A 19,807-nucleotide genomic window follows, 5' to 3' on the forward strand; every position below is an offset into this window, starting at 1 on the left:
TGCCATTTGTTAGATCTAAATTAGAGAAAATATTTGGAAGATTGTGGTATTGTGTTCTAGCGGTTTTAATTCCTCACAATACCTAGCACTCAACCAGGATAAAATATTAGGGAATTCAAAAGAATGAGACAATGTCTCACTACACATTTTGTTAGTATTCTATGTCTATTTGAGTATTTACATGAATGATTCACATGTTAGCATGTTTTGGTATTTTGTATTTTATATTATGTATATGAAAGTAGGAAGAATGCATCTAGACTAAAGATATCAGATCCTACATCAATATCCTCTTACAAGTCTTCCAATGAGTTGTTGTTGGAGCTTGTAAAAACGGACTTAGCTTCGAAACAATGTAGGCTATATCCGGCCTTGTGATTTTCAAGTATTATAGCGCCCCTATTGTGCTTCTGTACAATCGTGATCTTCCATGGGTTCCCCCACTCTCAGAGAGGGTTGGTCTTGGTGTAGTGGGAGTAGAGTAGCCTTTGGCTTCATTCATCTTAACCTTGGTTAAAAGTTCAGAAATATACTTGGATTGGGACACGAGCTACTTGTCAAATATATTCCTACTGAGGAAGAAGTTGCAGACATATTTACGAAGCATCTGTCTTCTGCAAGGTTCCTCACTCTCAAAGGCAAACTCACTATACTTCCTAGGCCGTTTCATTTGAGGAGGGATAAAGATTAAAGTAGTTTGTTTATAGTTGGTTGTTATCAGTTGACTTTCGCTAGTTGTAAAGTCTATTAAGACTGTTATGTTGGTCATTTCCCTCCACTGTATAACTTTTTGATTTGTTGTACTACTCTACGTATATAAATACACGTTCTTTGACTAAGCTAATTAACAAAGCTTAAGTCACGTGGTCGATTACTTTAATGAACTTATTTTCTTAGGAAAAAAATTGAAAATAAAAAATTAAGGTGATGTTGGTAATACTTAAAAAAACAATGTTTTATTTAATTAATTAAAAATTTGACAACTAAACATAAAACAGTAATTGATAATTTTATTTTTATTTATTATTTTTTAAAATTTTAAATAAAATTTATTAAATTTTGAAAATAGAATATTTTACTTTCAAAATATTTTTTAAATTGTTTTTGACTTTTTGTTTATTTTTTTATTCTCTTTTTTTAATCGACACTTCATTTTATATTGTTAAAAAAATAAAAATAAAAATTATCAAACACATTTATTCTTTTTTATGTTTAAAAACAAAAAATAAAAATAATTACCAAATATATTTTTATTTTTTTAAAATAAAGAAACAAAAATAAAAATAATATTTTAATTTTTGTGTTTAAAAATTTACAAAACAAAAATTTTACCAAAAACAACCTAAGTTTAACTATATTGGTAATATTAATGACAAATTTATGATAAAGATGAGGGAATGTGGAACTTTAGGTGGAAGGAAGAAAGAGAAACAAACTTGATTTTTTTTTAAAAAGTTTAATTAAATTATATGTGTTTTTTTTTTTTGTTATTTATTCATAGTTGATTTTTAGTTATTTATTAAATAATTTTGGTATTTGTGTAGTTGTTTTGAGGAATATTTGAGTGCAATTTTAATTTTCCTAAAGTATTATTGAACTGATGTATAGTTGATATTTAATTAAGTATATATATTTTTTTATTTTCAATATATATTTGGTATATTTAGTTTTTTTAACAATGAATATTTTAGTTTATTTACTGTAATATGTATTATTATTTTTTATCTTTTTTGGTAATTTTATCAAGGTTGATTGTTTGTTTGTTTTTTTAGTTTATGCTAGTTGATTTTTTTTTTTTTTTTGACATCATTTTACAATTAGTTAATATTTAATTGATTTTAATTCTGTTTTTTGACACCGTATTTTTTGCAATTATAAAACTTTAAAAATCGTATTTTTAAAAACTTGAGATCGTATTTTTGAAAAAAAAAACTATAAAAATATAGGAAGAAATAAAAAAATATGTATTTATGAAAAAATACTTATTTTTTTTTATGTTCAAACTAGTGCGAATCCGTGGTCTTTGAGACACTTTTTCGTCACTAAAAAAATTTAGTAGATTTAAATGTGGCTGGCGAGGCACTAGTGGTTCTTGGCTAGGATTGGTCGGGGTCGCAAGTGGTTGTGGTTGACACTTTTGTATCAAATCTGGGTTGCTTTAGGCTTAGCTTTTATTTTGGTTTAGTTTATGATTTTACCTTGTTAATAATGTCCCCTTATGAGAGTGAGTGTAGATGGTAAGTATTAGATAGTATGATAATTCATTTACTTTGTCATATACATATCATTGTTTCAAGTTTCAAGTGGCCCGATAGTGTAATAAAGTTAGGCTTTGAGATGCATTATGCTTCGGATTGCCTTTTTACACATTGTTTAGGAATACTAAATGTATGATGTTTCACCCTCTAGATAATTGAGATTTTTGCCTCTTAATCAATGAAATTGTTCTTATTTAAATTTTTTTTTTACAAATATCATTCTATAAATTTTTTGTCGCAAATCATAAAAAAAAAAACTTTTATTATCTCGTAAAGATTAAGTTAAAAATAAAAACAATACAAATATTAAAATAACAGATTTTACTCTGATTGTCAAAGATTTGGGGATGTATTACTGAAAAGCCTAAATATGAACATAAAGCTGGGTCTGTAGAGAAAAACATTCTTAAATCTCTACTGCGACTGTCTCAATATCATTCAAGTTGGAGAGGAAGATTCAGAGTAGAGATTGGACGATGAAACCTCTCATGCTGATCAGAAGAGTTTCTGGTAATTATTCTCATTGTCTTTCGTCTTCTTCTTTCGTTTCTCTTTTAGGGCTTTACAGACTTCAAATTCGTTCTTATGATTCGAACCATGGCAATGTTAGACAATTGGAGAAATTGATTCGAACCCGCTGTAGAACTGGAAGCCTTGAGGTAGAACAAATTTTAAGTCTCTATAATTCCATGATTCAAATGCAACCCATTCCCCCTGTTTGGGTTCTTAATGATTTGCTTGGGGCACTCTCCAAGAAGAACCAATACTCCACTGTTATTTCTCTGTACAAACAGTTGTCGATGCGTTGTCGTCATTTTCATCCAAATGTCTATACTCTGACTATTGTTATCAAATGTCTGTGTCGTTTGAAGAAAACGGGTTTAGGGTTTTCTGTTTTGGCAATTTTCTACAAATATGGCCTTCACCCAAATGGCCATACCTTAAGTACTCTGCTTCACGGACTTTGTATGGAAGGTTACATGGTTGAAGCCCTGGAGTTGTTCCACAAAATTGTAGACAAGGAATTCCCATGTGATGAATATATTTATGCAATAATCATTAATGGGCTTTGTAAATCCGGAAAAATTGACAAGGCATTTAAGGTGCTTAGGCAAATTTACCACCATCAGAAGCTTAGTCCCACTGTTGAATGTTTCAATCCCATCATTGATAGTCTTTGTAAAGAAGGTCATATAGATAAGGCCACGAGTCTATTTCAAGAAATGATCAGTTGTGGTTTTCCTCCGAATGTTGTAACTTATACTTCTTTGATTCATGGATTATGCAAATTTGGTAATTGGGAAGAAGCCAATAGACTCCTAATCAGCATGACTGAGTCTGGAATTTCACTGGATGTATATACTTACAGTATTGTAATTGATTCTCTTTGCAAAGTAGATAAACCCCATAAAGCAATTTTATTGTTTGAATCGATGACTGATAAAGGTGTGGAGCCTAATGTTGTCATATATACTTCGCTCATATCTGCCCTATCTAAGGAAGGAAAAACAAAGAAATCGTTTGATCTCATGGAAGTAATGACTAATAGAGGTCTAAAGCCTGATATCATTACTTATACCTCTTTACTTCATGGATTGTGTGATTTAGGTAAATGGGGGGAAGCCTTCATGTTGTTAGCTAAAATGAAGGAACAAGATGTTAGGCCAAATCTTGTAACTTTCAATATTCTCATAGATGCTCTTTGCAAAGATGGAAATATGAAGGAGTCTTTCGATGTGTTTGATCTAATGGCTCAATGGAATGTCAAACCAAATATTATCACTTACACTTCTTTACTTTGTGGATTAAGTCATTCAGGTAGCTTGGAAGAAATTGGTAGGGTGTTTAAGGACATGCTGAGTGAGAATATCTACCCTAACATTATAACTTTTACTGTACTCTTAGATGCTTACTCCAAAAGAGGTATGATGGACAAGGCTCAAAATATTTTTGACGAAATGGTTCAACATGGTGAAAAGCCTAATACCTTAACTTATAATAAAATGATTAAAGGGTATTGTTTGGTAAAAAAAGTAGACAAGGCTGAAGAGATGTTTCAACAAATGTTATCGAATGGTGTTCTGCCAGATTTTGATTCCTATTGCACCTTGGCTGAAGCCTATATGATGATTGACCAAACAGACGTTGCTCTCAAGTTTAGTAAAGAAATGATTGAGAAAGGATTGGTGCCTGTTCATGTAAGACGAAACGTTGTGACGAAGGTTTTTCTTGACAGACTTTAGTTATGAGTACAAAATTCTTCGGGTGGCATAATTTTGAACTTTTTTATTATGATGAGATATATTTTACTTGGTTAATGAGGTGGTGGTGGTGGAAGAAGACTTCCTAGGGCTCGGTTTTCATTAGAACTTGTGAGAAGATCACATTGGAGGACCAAAATGTATGTAGCCGACCCCGAGTGTATCGGCAATGGGCTAGGATAATGATGATCGTCATGACATATTAGACCTTGTTTGTTTGTAGACTTTATAATTGCTGCTGCCATTTACTCCATGTTAATGATAATCTGTTATTTATACTTGTGCATTTTTATGTATGTATTAAAACCTTGTATCATTTGGCAATGTTCAATTTGGCAATCTAGAGAATAATGATTGCTTTCTCTGTATCAAATTAGATAACTTGCTATACTTGTAAGTTGTAATTTAGTTAGAATTCTCTTTATAATGATGATTATGTTATTATTTCTGGTGATTGTGTGGTGGTGAGTTTCTTTATCCCTTTAAATATTTCTATCTAGTACAAGTCATATGGAAAAATCATACTCTTTTTAATTATACATATCAGAGCAGGACAATCCTCTGAAATACATATTTGGTATTTGGGTTTATAATTCGTTTCAATATATAGGTTTTGGTTATGCCTATTTTTTTCTGTGTTGAGAATTTTATTCTATTAGAGGATCTGCATATTATTCATGTCACATCTTTTGTTGTATAGACCCGAGAGAGTCTCAAGTTCAGTCTCTCTGCCATCTTTTTGCTCTAATCTACTTTACTAGATGATTAAGAATGTTATGAGGAGTCTTCTCAGTTGCAGAAACAATAATTGTCGCTGTAAAATCTGGTCATGATTTTAAGACACTTGTTCCTAGTAAGAGGGGCGAGGTCCCTTGATTTTCTCAATAAGTTACTATGTTGCTTATGAAGAATTTCTATACTTCTAAGGATGTAATGGAATTTCATTTGTTTATTTATTTTAAAGTTAAGACTATATGCTCAAACATACCAACAGCAACGAGAAGATCCATTGTTGGTGAGTAAACTACTATACTCGAATAAAACATAAGTCCAACAAAATTAGATTTACATGCATTTAATTAAAATCAATTGCAAGATAAAACAAAATAAAAGAAAAGGACAAAAGTGAGAGAGAACTTCTCTCGGAATTGCCAAATAAGGATTCCTACTCTCTCGTGAAGAGACCAAATTTCCAAAAATTAGGTAAGTCTTTTGAATCATTCAAAATAATTATAATTTATAACTATTTCACATTAAGTTAATAAGAAACAAACTCGTTATTTTCTTCCTCAATACATTGTTGTTAGCCGCCTTATTATATTACTTATATTTCTTTTTCACTACGAGTACTATATTATAATCAGCCCATTATGTTTATATATTTTACAGATAAAAAAATGCGTTATTATATATTTAGCTTGTCTCGAACACATCCCCCACTCACAACCGGGAGGTATTTTTCTTTCATTATTTATTATTTTTGTCTCCCGAACTATTACCAATACATTATTATGCTCCTTAATTTTTTCGAGCTGTTAAAAGTTAACCCTAAATTATTAACAGTGTTGTAAAGTGAGACTTTTGTTAAATGTTATCATATGTAACTAAAAGATTGCTGACGTGGTTATTTGGTCACTGACTTATCATTATCACGTCAGAGTCATGTGTATAATTTAAAATAAAAAATAAATTAAAAAATATATATTTCTTATAAAAAAATAATTCAAATTTTTTTCTTTTTAATTCTTAAAAGATTAATGTTTTTAATAAATTATTAAAATATTAATTAAATAAAATTTTTAATTATACACGTGACGTTGATGTGAATACAAGTCAGTGACCAAATAGTCACGCTAGCAATCTGTTAGTCACATAGGATAAAACTTAACAAAAGTCATATTTTACAATACTATGAACAATTTGGAGGTAATTTTTAACGGCTCAAAAAAAAAAATCAAGAGAGACAATAATGTATTGGTGATATTTCAAGGTACAAAAATCCTAAATAGCCTTTTCCTTTGGGAAATTTCATGTTATACGCATGATAACTTAGTAAAATTTTTTAATATGCCAACATAAATTACTATCCTAAATAATTGACAATTTCAATTTTTTAGACAAAAATACATTTAACATTCGAACACTCATTTTCTCTCTCAATCTGAACGCTCTCTCTAACATCTCTCATTCTTTCACTCTCTCTCTCTCTCTCTCTCTCTCTCTCTCTCATTCTAATCTTGTAGATCTCGAAAAAATATCAAAATTTAAAAAAAAAATCATCTCAAACAGACAATTGAGTGAAAAAATATGAACCTCCAAAATTTTCGTCAAATTTCACTGTAGAGTATCGAAATTGCATCAAAAAAGCATTGTTTTGGCCAAAAATCAAGTTTTCATTATTGCATTGCAACAACATCGAAGCATCATCAATTTTGCATCGAAAAAACATCGTTTTGCCCAATAAAACAAGTTTTCATGATTAAATCAGAAGAGCATCGAAACACCATCGATTTTGTACGAAATTTTGATAGTGTTTTGATGCAATTTCGATACAAAATTGATGGTGTTTCAATGCAAAATCGATGGTGTTTCGATACTCTTGCAATGCAATCATGAAAACTTGTTTTTTGGGCAAAACGATGCTTTTTCGATGCAAAATCGATGGTGTTTCGATGCTGTTGCGATGCAATCATGAAAACTTGATTTTTGGCAAAAATGATGCTTTTTCGATGCAATTCGATGCAAAATCGATGGTATTTCGATGCAAAATTGATGGTGGTTCGATGCTCTTGCGATGCAATCATAAAAACTTATTTTTTGGGCAAAATGATGTTTTTTCGATGCAAAATAGATGGTGTTTCAATCCTATTGCGATGCAATGATGAAAACTTATTTTTGGCCAAAACGATGCTTTTTTTATGCGAAATCGATGGTGTTTCGATATTGTTGTGATGCGATCATGAAAACTTGATTTTTGGCCAAAACAATGCTTTTTCGATGGTGTTTCAATGCAAAATCGATGGTGTTTTGATGCAAAATTGATGGTGTTTCGATGTTCTAGCGATGTAATCATGAAAACCTTTTTTTTGGCCAAAACGATGCTGTTTCGATGAAAATCGATGTTGTTTCGATGCAAAATCGATGGTGTTTGATGTTGTTGCGATACAATCGTGAAAACTTGATTTTTAGCTAGAACGATGTTTTTTCGATACAATTTCGATGCTCTGCACTGAAATTTGACGAAAACTTTGGAGTTTCATATTTTTTCACTCAAATGTCTGTTTCAGATGATTTTTTTTTAATTTTGGTATTTTTTTCGAGATCTACAATATTAGAATGAGAGAGAGTGAGAGAATGATAGATGTTAGAGAGAGAGAGAGTTCAGATTGAGAAAGAAAAGAGGTGTTTGAATGTTAAGGGTACTTTTGTCTAAAAAATTAAAATTGTCATATATTTGGGATAGTAACTTATGTTTACATATTAAAATACTTCACTAAATTATCATGCATATAACATGAAATTTTCATATTCTTTTGTCATTACTTTTGTTCTTTCATCCATTTTTTAATAATTTTCACACACTAACAACCCCAATTACAAAAGATAATATTATACTATCAAAATAATAAAGCACGACTTTACATTCTTAATAAACCACGATTTTACACTACCAAACAAAAAATTCATATATATATATACTTGTAAAAATAGTGTAAAATGTACGTTTGTTTAGTTTTAAAGTTATAAACATACTTATTTAATTATGTATTTACTTTTAAAATATTTTTTATAATTTTAATAAAAATTTGTTCACTTTTTTTTTTCTTTTAATTTTTAATAGAATGAATTACAGTTCTATAGTACATATAAATATTTATATCAAGAATGTCTACATATATGACATCTAAACACAACATTAACATAAATATATATATTTATATGACTACATGACATATATATAAATTACATAATATCTAAAAAGAAATTAATAATAGAATAAAATAATAATAGAAAAAGTCATCGTGTATAGCAGTATACATGTACTAATTATTTTTAGTTTATAATGTAACTCGAAATGTCATTTGGTAAATTTGATGTCGGAAAAGAGCTCTAATCATATTAATATTATACATAGATTTTAAATTTAAGTTTATTTCTAGTTGATAGGAGATTATATTATGTTATATGTTTAATATGATATTATTCAAATACGTATAGTTTAATTTTAATTAAATTTTATTTAAGCTATAAAATATATGGTTTTATTATTTTAATTTGTTTAATTAATTATTTATTTAATTTAATTTAAATTTAAATTTAAATTATATTTATAATTTACTATTAAATACAAGAATATTATATTATATATAAAATTATTCTATTAAAATTAAATAAAAAAATAAAAAAATTATTAAAATTAAAAATTTCTATTATCTATCCACTTGTTATACAGAAGATGTTATATAGAAGAGACATCCAGCCATTACTATATAAAATCAACGAGGCATTTCCACTCAGAGAAAGAAAGCATAGAAAAATGGCGACAGTAAAAAGGATGATCAAATTGGGTTCAGGAGGGCTAGAGGTACCAGCTCAGGGCCTAGGCTGCATGGGCATGTCGGCCTACTACGGCCCACCCAAGCCCGAATCCGACATGATCGCTCTTCTCCGCCACGCCATCATCAACTCCGGTATTACCTTTCTAGACACCTCCGACATATACGGACCATTCACCAATGAGATCCTTCTGGGCAAGGTTTATACATAGGGTCTTTTTTTGTTGTATTATGTAATATTATTAGCTTTTTATTATCATTATTATTTAGTATTTATTTTTCTTAAAAAGCAGGCGCTTAAGGGAGGAATGAGAGAAAAAGTTCAGCTGGCTACTAAATTTGGCATCAAATACGACGAGGATGGCCAGAATTTTGAGGTGAAAGGCGACCCAACGTATGTTAGAGCTGCTTGCGAGGCCAGCCTGAAGCGGCTTGAGGTGGATTATATTGATCTCTATTACCAGCATCGGATTGACACACATGTCCCAATTGAAGTCACGGTAATTAATTACCCTCTTTTTCTTCTTATAACTTGTACTCATAATAATTGATTGACCAAAGTATCATATTAACCTCTTCCAAATAAATAAATATTCTTTTCTCTGTCCCTATTTTTATTATTTTTAACTTTCTCGTATTACTTAATTTCTCCTTCATTTTTCCTTTCATTAATACTATTTTAATATTTTTATATAATTATACATGTTAAATCAGTTCAAAATTATAAAATTTAACCAATTTTAGTAAATAATTTTTTTATAAAAAAATTATAAACTCATTTTAAATCTTGAAAAGAATAAAAGAAATAATTCAAAACATATTTATAAACTTTCTATTTCTCAACACTTTTTTTTTTCATTATATTCTCTCTTCTAGTTTTTATTTATAAATCTCTTCACGGGGCCTTCAATTTTTTTTTTAAAAAAATATGTAGTATTTCTATAATATTTTTTTAGTATTTTTTAAAAACTTATAGTTTTTCCCACCCTTAATATTTTTTGTTACATTTTGGCCCCCTTACCTAACACCTCTGCCTCCGTCTCTGTCTTCATGCATCCATTTTTTAAAATGAATTACATATATTTTTAATATATTTAGACTTTTGTTATAAATAATCTTATTTTCTTTAGAAATCAATTGCCTTAAATATTCTAAAAACAACACACATTTTTTTTATTCTCATTTTCTTGAACATAACTTTTCAAAATATTATATCAAGCATACATCTTAAGTCTTTAATTTCTTGGTAATAAAATTAACATTAAAAATAGAAGAAGCCCGTTTTTTTTTCTCAAGCAAAAATTAACAAGCAAAATTTTTTTTTCTCAAACATTAAAAATTAACATTAATATATTTAACAAGCAAAAATGTTGCAAAAACAACTTCCTATTTCAATTTTTTAGTCAACTTTCACCTTCGAAAACACATGATGGTATATTTTCTTTCCTAATTTTTTTACGGTGGTATTTTTGTTGTAATTACAATATATATTCTACAAATTTTCAATAAATTCAGAATAGTTTACAGTGTCGAAAAAAATTTGTAATTTTTTGAATCCGCGTGGTAAATCAGAATATCAAGAAATGTCATGAACTCTGTTTTCAGCATTGTAAACTATTCAGAATTTTTTAAATTTTTTTAAAAAATTTACAATAAGAATGTTAAAACTACAACCAACACCTCATGAAAATGATTGGGAAAAAAAATACAAAGTGATAGAAAATGAAGAGTGACAGGTAACGAGAGAAAAAGGAATGAAAGGAATATGTTGTACACTATGTATTTAGATAAAGCAATATAAAAGTGAAAGTGGTGAAAAATAAATAAGAAAATTGATGAATAAAAAATAAGGAGATAAAGTAATAATAAAGAGACAAATTGAGAAATTAGAAAGAAAAAAAATGTAACAAGTCAAAGTGATGTAAAAGAAAATGATTCTAATGGAGAAAATAAGGAGAGAAAAAACAAAATAAGAAAGAGAGAAAAGTGATATGATTGAAAAAGTAGAGAAAGTTATTGAAAAATTTTGACAAAAAAAAATATTTAAAATGTAGGAAATATCGTAAATAAAGTTTTTTTTCCTCAAAATTTTCTATTAATAAAATTTTGTTCTTAAAAATTATTTCCTTAAAATAATATCAAATACACTCTATTTTGTTTTTAATTATTAGTAAGCAATTTTTTTTACAACTAATTAAATTAGTATAATGCCGAAGAATAAGCCCGTATAATCAAATTGTTTCGGTTCTTGAAACTTGAAAAACCCACACACACACACAATATTTATTTACTTACATATATGCTAAAACCACTCTAGTAAATTGGTTGGATTGATCAGATTGATTAGTTAAGGGTATTTTAATTAGTATTGTTAAACAAATAATGAGAGCTCTTATATATTTAAGATTTGATTTTTCTATAACTGTATATCTTCACGACTTTTAAAGATTGGAGAGCTGAAGAAACTAGTTGAAGAAGGTAAAATAAAGTACATTGGATTATCCGAGGCCTCAGCTTCAACCATAAGAAGAGCTCATGCTGTTCATCCAATTACAGCTGTTCAATTAGAATGGTCCTTGTGGACCAGAGATAGTGAGCAAGACATTATTCCTACTTGCAGGTGAGTATAGTCTTACAGTTTTTTACTAATGGAAATCGTATAAATATAGTAATAACAAATGACCAACTACATATATTTTCCTTGTTTTATAGAGAACTGGGCATCGGTATTGTGGCATACAGTCCTCTTGGAAGAGGATTCATGTCAGCTGGCTCTAAGATTGTGGAAACTCTTTCCGATGATGACTATCGGAAGGTACCTAATAAAATGTGTACAAATTCCTCGTTATTAAAAGGATATATATAAATATAATAGTTGATATTATTGCAGAATCTACCAAGGTTTCAACCCGAAAACATGGAACACAACCAAAAGATATACGAGCAGGTGAAGGAGATTGCAGCAAGAAAAGGATGCACTCCGTCGCAGCTAGCGTTGGCTTGGGTTCACCACCAGGGAGACGATGTCTGTCCCATCCCGGGAACAACCAAGATTGAGAATTTCAACCAGAATGTTGGTGCCCTGTCTGTGAAACTGACACCAGAAGAAATGGTGGAGCTTGAATCTTTGGCTTCTGCAGGTGCTGTTAAAGGTGATAGATATGATCAGTCCTTACTTACTTGGAAAGACTCTGAAACTCCACCACTTTCTTCATGGAAATTCGAATGAACACTTGCCTGGCTATAGTTAATATGCATGCAATCATCGCCATCTCTGAGAAGACGACATCGTGTGTGCTTTTTTTTATTGATGAAATAATAAATTGTTTTCTGTCAAACCGGTGGCATATGTCTTAATTTTCGGAGTATCAAAATCTGTTAATCTGTGTGATAATATATGTTTCGGTTCTTAGATAAATAAGTTATATTCCCTTATAAAAACTAAAATATATTAAAATAAAAAAATCTTAAAAATAAATATTTTCAAATCTTGAAATATTTTTTTTCTTTTAAAATATATATTAAATTATTAATGATAAATCAACAAAACTTATTAAACAAAAATCAGCTAAATAATCTATTATTTTTTTGCTGATTTAGTAATTAATAATTTAATATATGCTTGACAAAGTTTACTTTAGAATTTTTATTTATTAATTTTTTTAGAAATTTAATTTATTACAAAAATTCTAAAATGATTTATTTTAGATTTTTAAGGGATTATAGTTTATTTATTTAAGATTTTAAAGATTTTTTTTTATATATTGTTAAAATCACACCTAAAATGCAATGTTAAGGATTTTTACACTAAAAAAATTGAAAATATATGTGCAAGAAATTGGATATATTATAAACTTTCCCTGTAAATATCTTAAGAAATTAATGGCAACACTAGAACATAACATTAAAAAATATTTAAGGATATAAATACAATAAATTAAAAATATTAAATTTAATAATTTTAATATTTTAAATTAGGATATGTTGGGATGTAATTTTAATTGGGCCATACTATTTTGGCACATGTGTTTTGCAAAAGTTACCCATAAGATCATCTGCTTTGTTAAATGATAATCCATACTTTATGTTTTGCAAAATGAAACAAAATAATACTCTGAGCTTGATTTTGGTTAAACTTTTTTTAAATATAACCAGAATACCTTTAAAGTTTTTAATTATTGAGTTAATTGAATAATTAAAATTATATTTTAAAATAAAAAATAAATTAACATGATGCAAAAATAAACAATAATTAAAAAACACATCACTTAATTATAACCTAAATTTTGCATTAATATCAAAATCTGACCATAATTAAACCACATCTCAAACCCAGATTTCTTCCAAAATCAATTAAAAAATTCAAACCAAATTCATTCATAAGAGCACAGTGAACAGACAACGATAAATAAACACAAACTCATCAACAAAAAATTATAATCTAAACACCCAAATACAAAAATAAACTCTATTTAAAAACCCTAACCTCCATTGACGCTGAAATACATAGAATTCCTTGAAACCAAGCAATTTTTTTAAAACCCTAAACTCTTTCTCCTTTTATTTTGTAGATGGTTGGTGCTAGGAGACACAGGGGCAGTGTAGCTTTGGAGCTGGGGGCTAGTTGCTTCAGTTGTCGAAGGAGATGCGGGGTGGGCGACGACAGTGACAGGATTGGTCTGCAACGGTGACAAGTTAGGTGCTGGACAATCCGATGCTAGCCTAGGTTCAAAATGAAGAAGACGAGGTCATGGCTGAGACAATCTCAAGCTTTGGTCTCCTAGGTGCAGTCAGATTTGAAGCATCGGTCATGCCGATGTTGGGGCTGGCCAGGTGCATGACGATGAGGTCATGGAGACAATCTGAAGCTTGGGTTGGGGATAGGTTAGGTGCGTTTTTCCAAACCTGGGTTGAAGGAAATGACTTGTAGAAGGAAGAAGAAGAAGAAGAAGAAGAAAAGATGATTTGATTTTTTGTTTTTGATTAAATATGTTTCTAATTTAGTTTTATATGTTTATTTTTATTTAAATATATTGATTTTATTTATAAAATTATTTTAATTAAGTAATATATTTTTTATTTTAAAATCATTTTAATTTAATTTCTTTAAAATATGTTTTTTAATTTTTCAATTAACTCAATAATTAAGCACCTTGTGGGCATTTTTGTCATATTAAAAAAAAGTTTGACTAAAATCAGGATTAGTGTACTATTTAGATCCATTTTGTAAATACATAGGATCCGAATTGTCATTTAACAAAACAGCTGGCCTGATCGATAATTTTTGCAAAATACAGGGGCCAAAATGGTATCTACCCTTTTAACTTTAACGAATTATAAAATATGGCATCAAGTGTGGTAATGCACACTGTTGACTGCCTTTTTTGCTACCAACTTTAAGAAAAGAGATTAAAGAAACAAACAATACGAACACAAAGGATTTTACATAGTTCAGGTTAAAAAAGAACCCTAGTCCACGAGTCTATGGTATTAAGAGGATTAGAAGCTTGTGATGGCAAGCTCCAATGGTATTAGATTGTTCTGAGTACAAAGTGTTTTCTCTCTAAAAAACCGAACTCTTTACAATGAGACTCTCAACTCTTTTATAGAGGTTGGGGTAATTAATACTAATCATTTGTAATTAATATACATTCTTCCCGTTATTTGGGAATTAATACCAATTCAATGCATTGGGCTGCATTGAATAGAGACCACGACCCAAGCGAGATCCGCGGGGCCCACTGCAGAAAGGTACCCACTTTATGGGGAACATGCCCCTAGTACTGTCAGGGCAAGTTGTACGTATTTCTGTGTCAGACGACGTAGTGGGAGTGCGAATGGTCGATTCGTACAATCGACAACACTATAGGCGGATCGCCCAAAAAGGTTGTCAGGTATTCCTCTGATGCTGCTAACCCGCATTGGCTGACACCTGGCTTATCCTTTAGATCCCAAGGGCAAGGTCCTCACCCTGGAATATAACTGACGGCAGGAAACCCGTGGACTGCCAAGCAGCTCTCGGGACATAGCCTTAGGAAGACGATCTGTAGAGTCCAAGAACTTTACTTAGCTAATTGTTTAGTAGTATTATAGTATGTATAGTATTATCTTTGTTACTGTGGATTTTTGGTTCAGACCGGGAATTATTTGGACACTCATAGTAGTACTTGTAGATTTTCTAAGTTTAACCTATAGTTTAAGAATATTAATTTTAACCTAAGGTTGATTAATATGACTGATATTAAGGATTATATTTATTGTACTATGAGGTTTAGATATCAACCAATAGGATTTTAAGCACATGTTATGAATGGTGATTAAGGATTAAGTATTTTTGAGGATTAAATTTAATAAGGAGTAAAGTTTGAATGTTATAGGATCAGTCAGCAGCTTTGAATACGTTGAGGGCTTAGTCAAGGCTGTTACTCCATTCAAACTTAGCTAAAATTGTGTAATTTCGTGTTTAAATATTCAGCGTGTGCCGATATATCGCAGCTATAGGGGGCGATATGTCGCAGCACGTAGATACGGAAAACACGAAACGATGCACGGTCGCCTCGGGCATACTGGCCCAGGCGATATATCGCCTACAGGGGGCGATATATCGCCTCCTCCAGCATAAATTCAAACACTTTTGAATTCTTTTCCTTTCAGCCATTCAAACTCCTTCATAAGTCCAGCATCTTTTGAACGAGTCTTCAGCCTCTGCTGAACGATTATTCAAATATTTTTCACCTAAAAAGCCATTATTTTTATTCAAGTAAAATCAAGATACTTTCATTCCCAAACTCTATAAATAGGACCTAGTACCCAGCCATTATTCACCTTTTGCTCTAAGTTCAGAAGCTGCTAGTGTTAAGTGAGTGTGAGAGTGTAAACACCTGGTTTGGGAGAATCATAAGCTTATCAAACACTTTGGGAAGTGAGGTTCGTTAGTATTTCGGTTGTGGTTAGATTGGTCTTGCAAGTCTTTAAGGTAAACCCGAAACTCTATTTCATTTGTTTCATGTTGTTTTCTTTCTCAAAGCCTTCTACTCAGTCCCCTAACCTCATTCTTATTTTGGTTAGGGAATCCAAGTTCTTAAGCACATAAGTTGTGGTAAGCATATTTCCCAATGGTTTAGTCTTCCTATTCATTTTCATTTCTTCTTCTTAAGACTCACTCTTTCTCATATGGTTTTAGGAGTGTTCCAAAAGTCCCAACTCAGTCCATCATATCCCGGTAACTTTGGTAAGGAAAATAGGATAGAATCTATATGTGTATTGCTTATGTTATCTTATGTGTTATGTTATGAAAAATGATATGTTATGAATATGTTATGAATGTGTATGTTTGTAGGCTTGGGCTTATGCCCTATTTGACTAACAAGACCCCAAAAAGATTATGGGCATATGCCTACTTAGCTAGTAGGACCCCACTAATCTCATGGGCATAAGCTTGTTTAGTCTATGGGACCCCAAGTAATAATGGCCATTATAATAAGTGTATGTATTAAGTGTTATGATATGTCTTTACGTTTATTATGAAATTTATGTTTATGACTATGTGTTAGATTTTCCTTGCTGGGCATTAGGCTCATTCCTTTCTGTTTTATATGCAGGAAAATAAACTTTAGAGGCGGTAAGATTCGTGACGCTTAGAGGATGTGTATCGATGGTGAATGGAGTCAAGGGGCCGAGCGTTATTCGATTCGAGGATGTAGTCTCATTTTATCTTTTTATGGTTTTATATGTATTTTCCGCATTTCTTATGTAATTCTTCTCATTTAAATCATGTTTTGTTTTTAAAGACAATGGGATCCCATATCCTTCTTAGTATTTATTTGTAAGTAACTCTTATTTTACAAGTTACTCAATAAAATTATGGTATTTTCGTAAAAATGTAAGTTTATGTATAGTTTCGTTAATGGTCCAAAAAGTCTAGATTAGTGGGTCATTACACGTTCGTAGCTCTCGGGACATGGCTCTGGGAAGTTGTCCACATCCTTCCTCTATCCGAGGGGATTAATCTCTGGCTGTAGGATCGACTTCCCAAGGACTTATCCTTGGGGCGTGGCCTCATCGAAAGAAGCACATGTCCTGCCACATGTCCTACTCGGACTGCCACATTTCATACCCGGACGATCACGTGTCCTTGGGTGAAAACACGGACAACACACAGTATATGTTACCCATAACCACTAGCATACAAAAATTGAATACTATTATGTCCAATATGATGTAGTGTAAATATTTGATATAAAATTAAAAAATATATAATATTTTTAGTATTTTAATGAATAAAAATATCATATTTTGGAGAAGTTGATGTATGACGTAATGCAAATATTTGATATAAAATTAAAAAAAATTAAAATTTTAGTGATGTATTAAAAAAATAGAGTAGAACATTTGTTGTGAATAGGGTCGTACGTGGTAGGTAAGAGGACTACCATGTGTGTAGTGTGCATGCTTGAACATATGGAGTAATATTATTTATTAAAGTAAAATATATATATATATATAATAAGGGGCTTCGAGTGTTAGAGAATATATTATATTTCTCAATGGAAAAAATAAAACCAAAATACAGCTCTATGCAAAAAATACAATTGACAAGGCAATATTTAAACAATTGTTACAACTCTATTGCTTAGAATACAAATGAATAGAAAGATTTAGAAGAGGAAGATCACAAACTCAAAACTATAATAATACAAGTAAATAAGAACAACAAGATCAAAAGAATGAAAAGAACAATAAAAAGAACACAATCTCTCACACAACCAAAGTGTAGAGTAGTGGGGATCACCAACTTGAACAAGGTTCAAGACTTTTGTCCAAAAGCTTATTTCTCCCTATTCTCTAAGCACTAAGGGATCTCTCTAGGAAATAGCTCTCCGGAATTATCAAGCATCTATGGTGTATTTTCCAGCCAAGTGCTTTGTGGATGGAAAATGGTGTCTTACAAGTGAGCATTAAGCTCATATTTATAGAGTTTTGAGGCACCCTTTGAATTTCAAATTTCACCAACCCCCCATGGCTGTTACCAATGATTAATTGGATGTTTATGAAATTAAAATAGAGATTTTGAAGTTACTTGGCTGTTGGAAATATTCAAAATTGGATAAAACCAAAGTTTAGAAAATGCTGTCAGCCACTCTGGCCGCGACCTGAAAAACACTGGTCGTGGCCCACGATGTTTTTATGCCTCTTGGGCCGCGGCCTGAAAAACACTGGCCGCGACCCAAGATGTTTTTTCAGCAACCAATTTTCCAAATTTGCCAAAACGTTCCAAATTCATTCTCATTTGATTTTGTAACTTCCATACACATTATGGGAGTTAAAATCACATCTCTAACAGCCATTTCACATATGGTTTTAAGAAATTCATCTCAATATTGTGTAACAACAAATCTACACAATAATGGGTGATGGCTGTCGTATACCACACAAATTTAACAATAATTTTTCTTTCAATACTTCCAATTATTTCAGTATAATAGCAAGCACAGGTCGAACCCACGAGGACTATCGTTCACTTTATTATTCGAGAATTAACACTAAAACTTAAAAGGGGATTTTTATTTTTAACTCAAAATTAAAATAGCATAAACTAGAAAGCAAAATAAAGATTGGGATTACGATATTAAGAAACAGTTAAAGGTTAATCTTCACCCTCAACAATCATTCCTAATCACTAATAATAAATATTATTCCAATTTCTCAATTAAACTATTAACCTCATAGATAACGCTAAAGCACACAATTATCCCAGTCTCCCTATTATAAGTAATCAAGGCGAAGCGCTCAATAATTAACTCTTTTATCTAAGCAATAAATCTATGAAGCATACAATCTATTTAACTTAGATAAAGCATTAAGTTCTATTGAAACAAGTTAATCTAGGCAATAAATTAATGAAACATATAATTCATTTAACCTAGGTTCTATTTTTCATCACAATCAACAATTCTTTTGACTTAACTATCAATTGCAATTTATCACACACACTTAGAATCCTAAACTATTAGGTGAGTAGTAATTCTAAGATGACAATTGAACAATGTAAAACCTTAATTAGTTGGCCACCTAACAAGAAATTACAAGATTCATAACATTCAATTGGAAAAATAGAAACAATCTAATATTGAGAGAAATTGAAGAACAATATTCATTATTAATAATCAAGAATTCATGTCTTGGGTTTTGAATTAACCCTTAACCTAAAAAGAATCTACTCCATAATTATAATCATAATCACAAACATAATTACAATTAAGATTATAAAGATTAAGGGAAGAAAAGAAACTAGATGGATGAACAAGATTGTTGTCGCGTTGTAGTCTTCTCTCCAGCCCCTTCAGAGTCTCTTTTTCTCTCTAAACCGTAATCAAAACTTCTCTAAAATTAACCCTAATAATTATTTATAGTCTCAATTAAATTCTAATTAAAAAGAAACAAAAAATCTGAAAACGACGTCGCGAGCCGCGGCCTGAAAAATGCGAGCCGCGACCTAGAACGAAATCTGTGCCTAAATCTGTCCCTCAGGCAACGGCCTGAAATTTTAGCGCAGCGGCCTGTCTGGAAGAAAAAATTTTGACATTGCAATTTCCATTTAAAGTGCCGCGGCCTACCTCAAAATTCTTCAATTCTTGATCTTAGAAAGCTTCCATGTTGCCACCACTTCCACATTTCAATCCTGAAAGCTTTGAATACTCCTAAAACTTTATTTTAACTACACTTGCCATCA

General features: G+C 30.7%; 2 protein-coding genes across 3 annotated transcripts; both read left to right on the forward strand.

Moving 5' to 3' along the window:
• The first annotated feature begins 2,565 nt into the window (after positions 1-2,565).
• Positions 2,566-4,963, forward strand: LOC133818963 (pentatricopeptide repeat-containing protein At1g63330-like). Of its 2 annotated transcripts, XM_062252099.1 has the most exons (2): positions 2,567-2,768; positions 2,869-4,963. In XM_062252099.1, the coding sequence occupies exon 2, from the start codon at positions 2,948-2,950 to the stop codon at positions 4,499-4,501; it is 1,554 nt and encodes a 517-aa protein (XP_062108083.1). In that variant the 5' UTR covers positions 2,567-2,768; positions 2,869-2,947; the 3' UTR covers positions 4,502-4,963. The 2 variants fall into 2 exon arrangements, with proteins under 2 accessions (XP_062108082.1, XP_062108083.1); XM_062252098.1 differs by having other exon boundaries at positions 2,566-4,963.
• A 4,058-nt stretch (positions 4,964-9,021) lies between these two features.
• Positions 9,022-12,573, forward strand: LOC133818964 (probable aldo-keto reductase 2). Its single transcript, XM_062252100.1, has 5 exons — positions 9,022-9,275; positions 9,369-9,575; positions 11,523-11,695; positions 11,788-11,890; positions 11,966-12,573. Exons 1-5 carry the CDS (start codon positions 9,057-9,059, stop codon positions 12,302-12,304), a joined length of 1,041 nt encoding a protein of 346 aa, XP_062108084.1. The 5' UTR covers positions 9,022-9,056; the 3' UTR covers positions 12,305-12,573.
• Positions 12,574-19,807: the final 7,234 nt, after the last annotated feature.

This window comes from Humulus lupulus, chromosome 2 (assembly GCF_963169125.1).
Source record: "Humulus lupulus chromosome 2, drHumLupu1.1, whole genome shotgun sequence".
Lineage (NCBI taxonomy): Eukaryota > Viridiplantae > Streptophyta > Magnoliopsida > Rosales > Cannabaceae > Humulus > Humulus lupulus.

Coding starts and splice junctions, on each gene's coding strand:
- LOC133818963 (XM_062252098.1), top strand. CDS start 2,735: ATGAAACCTCTCATGCTGATCAGAAGAGTTTCTGGTAATTATTCTCAT.
- LOC133818964 (XM_062252100.1), top strand. CDS start 9,057: ATGGCGACAGTAAAAAGGATGATCAAATTGGGTTCAGGAGGGCTAGAG. Junction 9,276..9,368: donor ATGAGATCCTTCTGGGCAAG/GTTTATACATAG, acceptor CTTAAAAAGCAG/GCGCTTAAGGGAGGAATGAG. Junction 11,891..11,965: donor CCGATGATGACTATCGGAAG/GTACCTAATAAA, acceptor ATATTATTGCAG/AATCTACCAAGGTTTCAACC.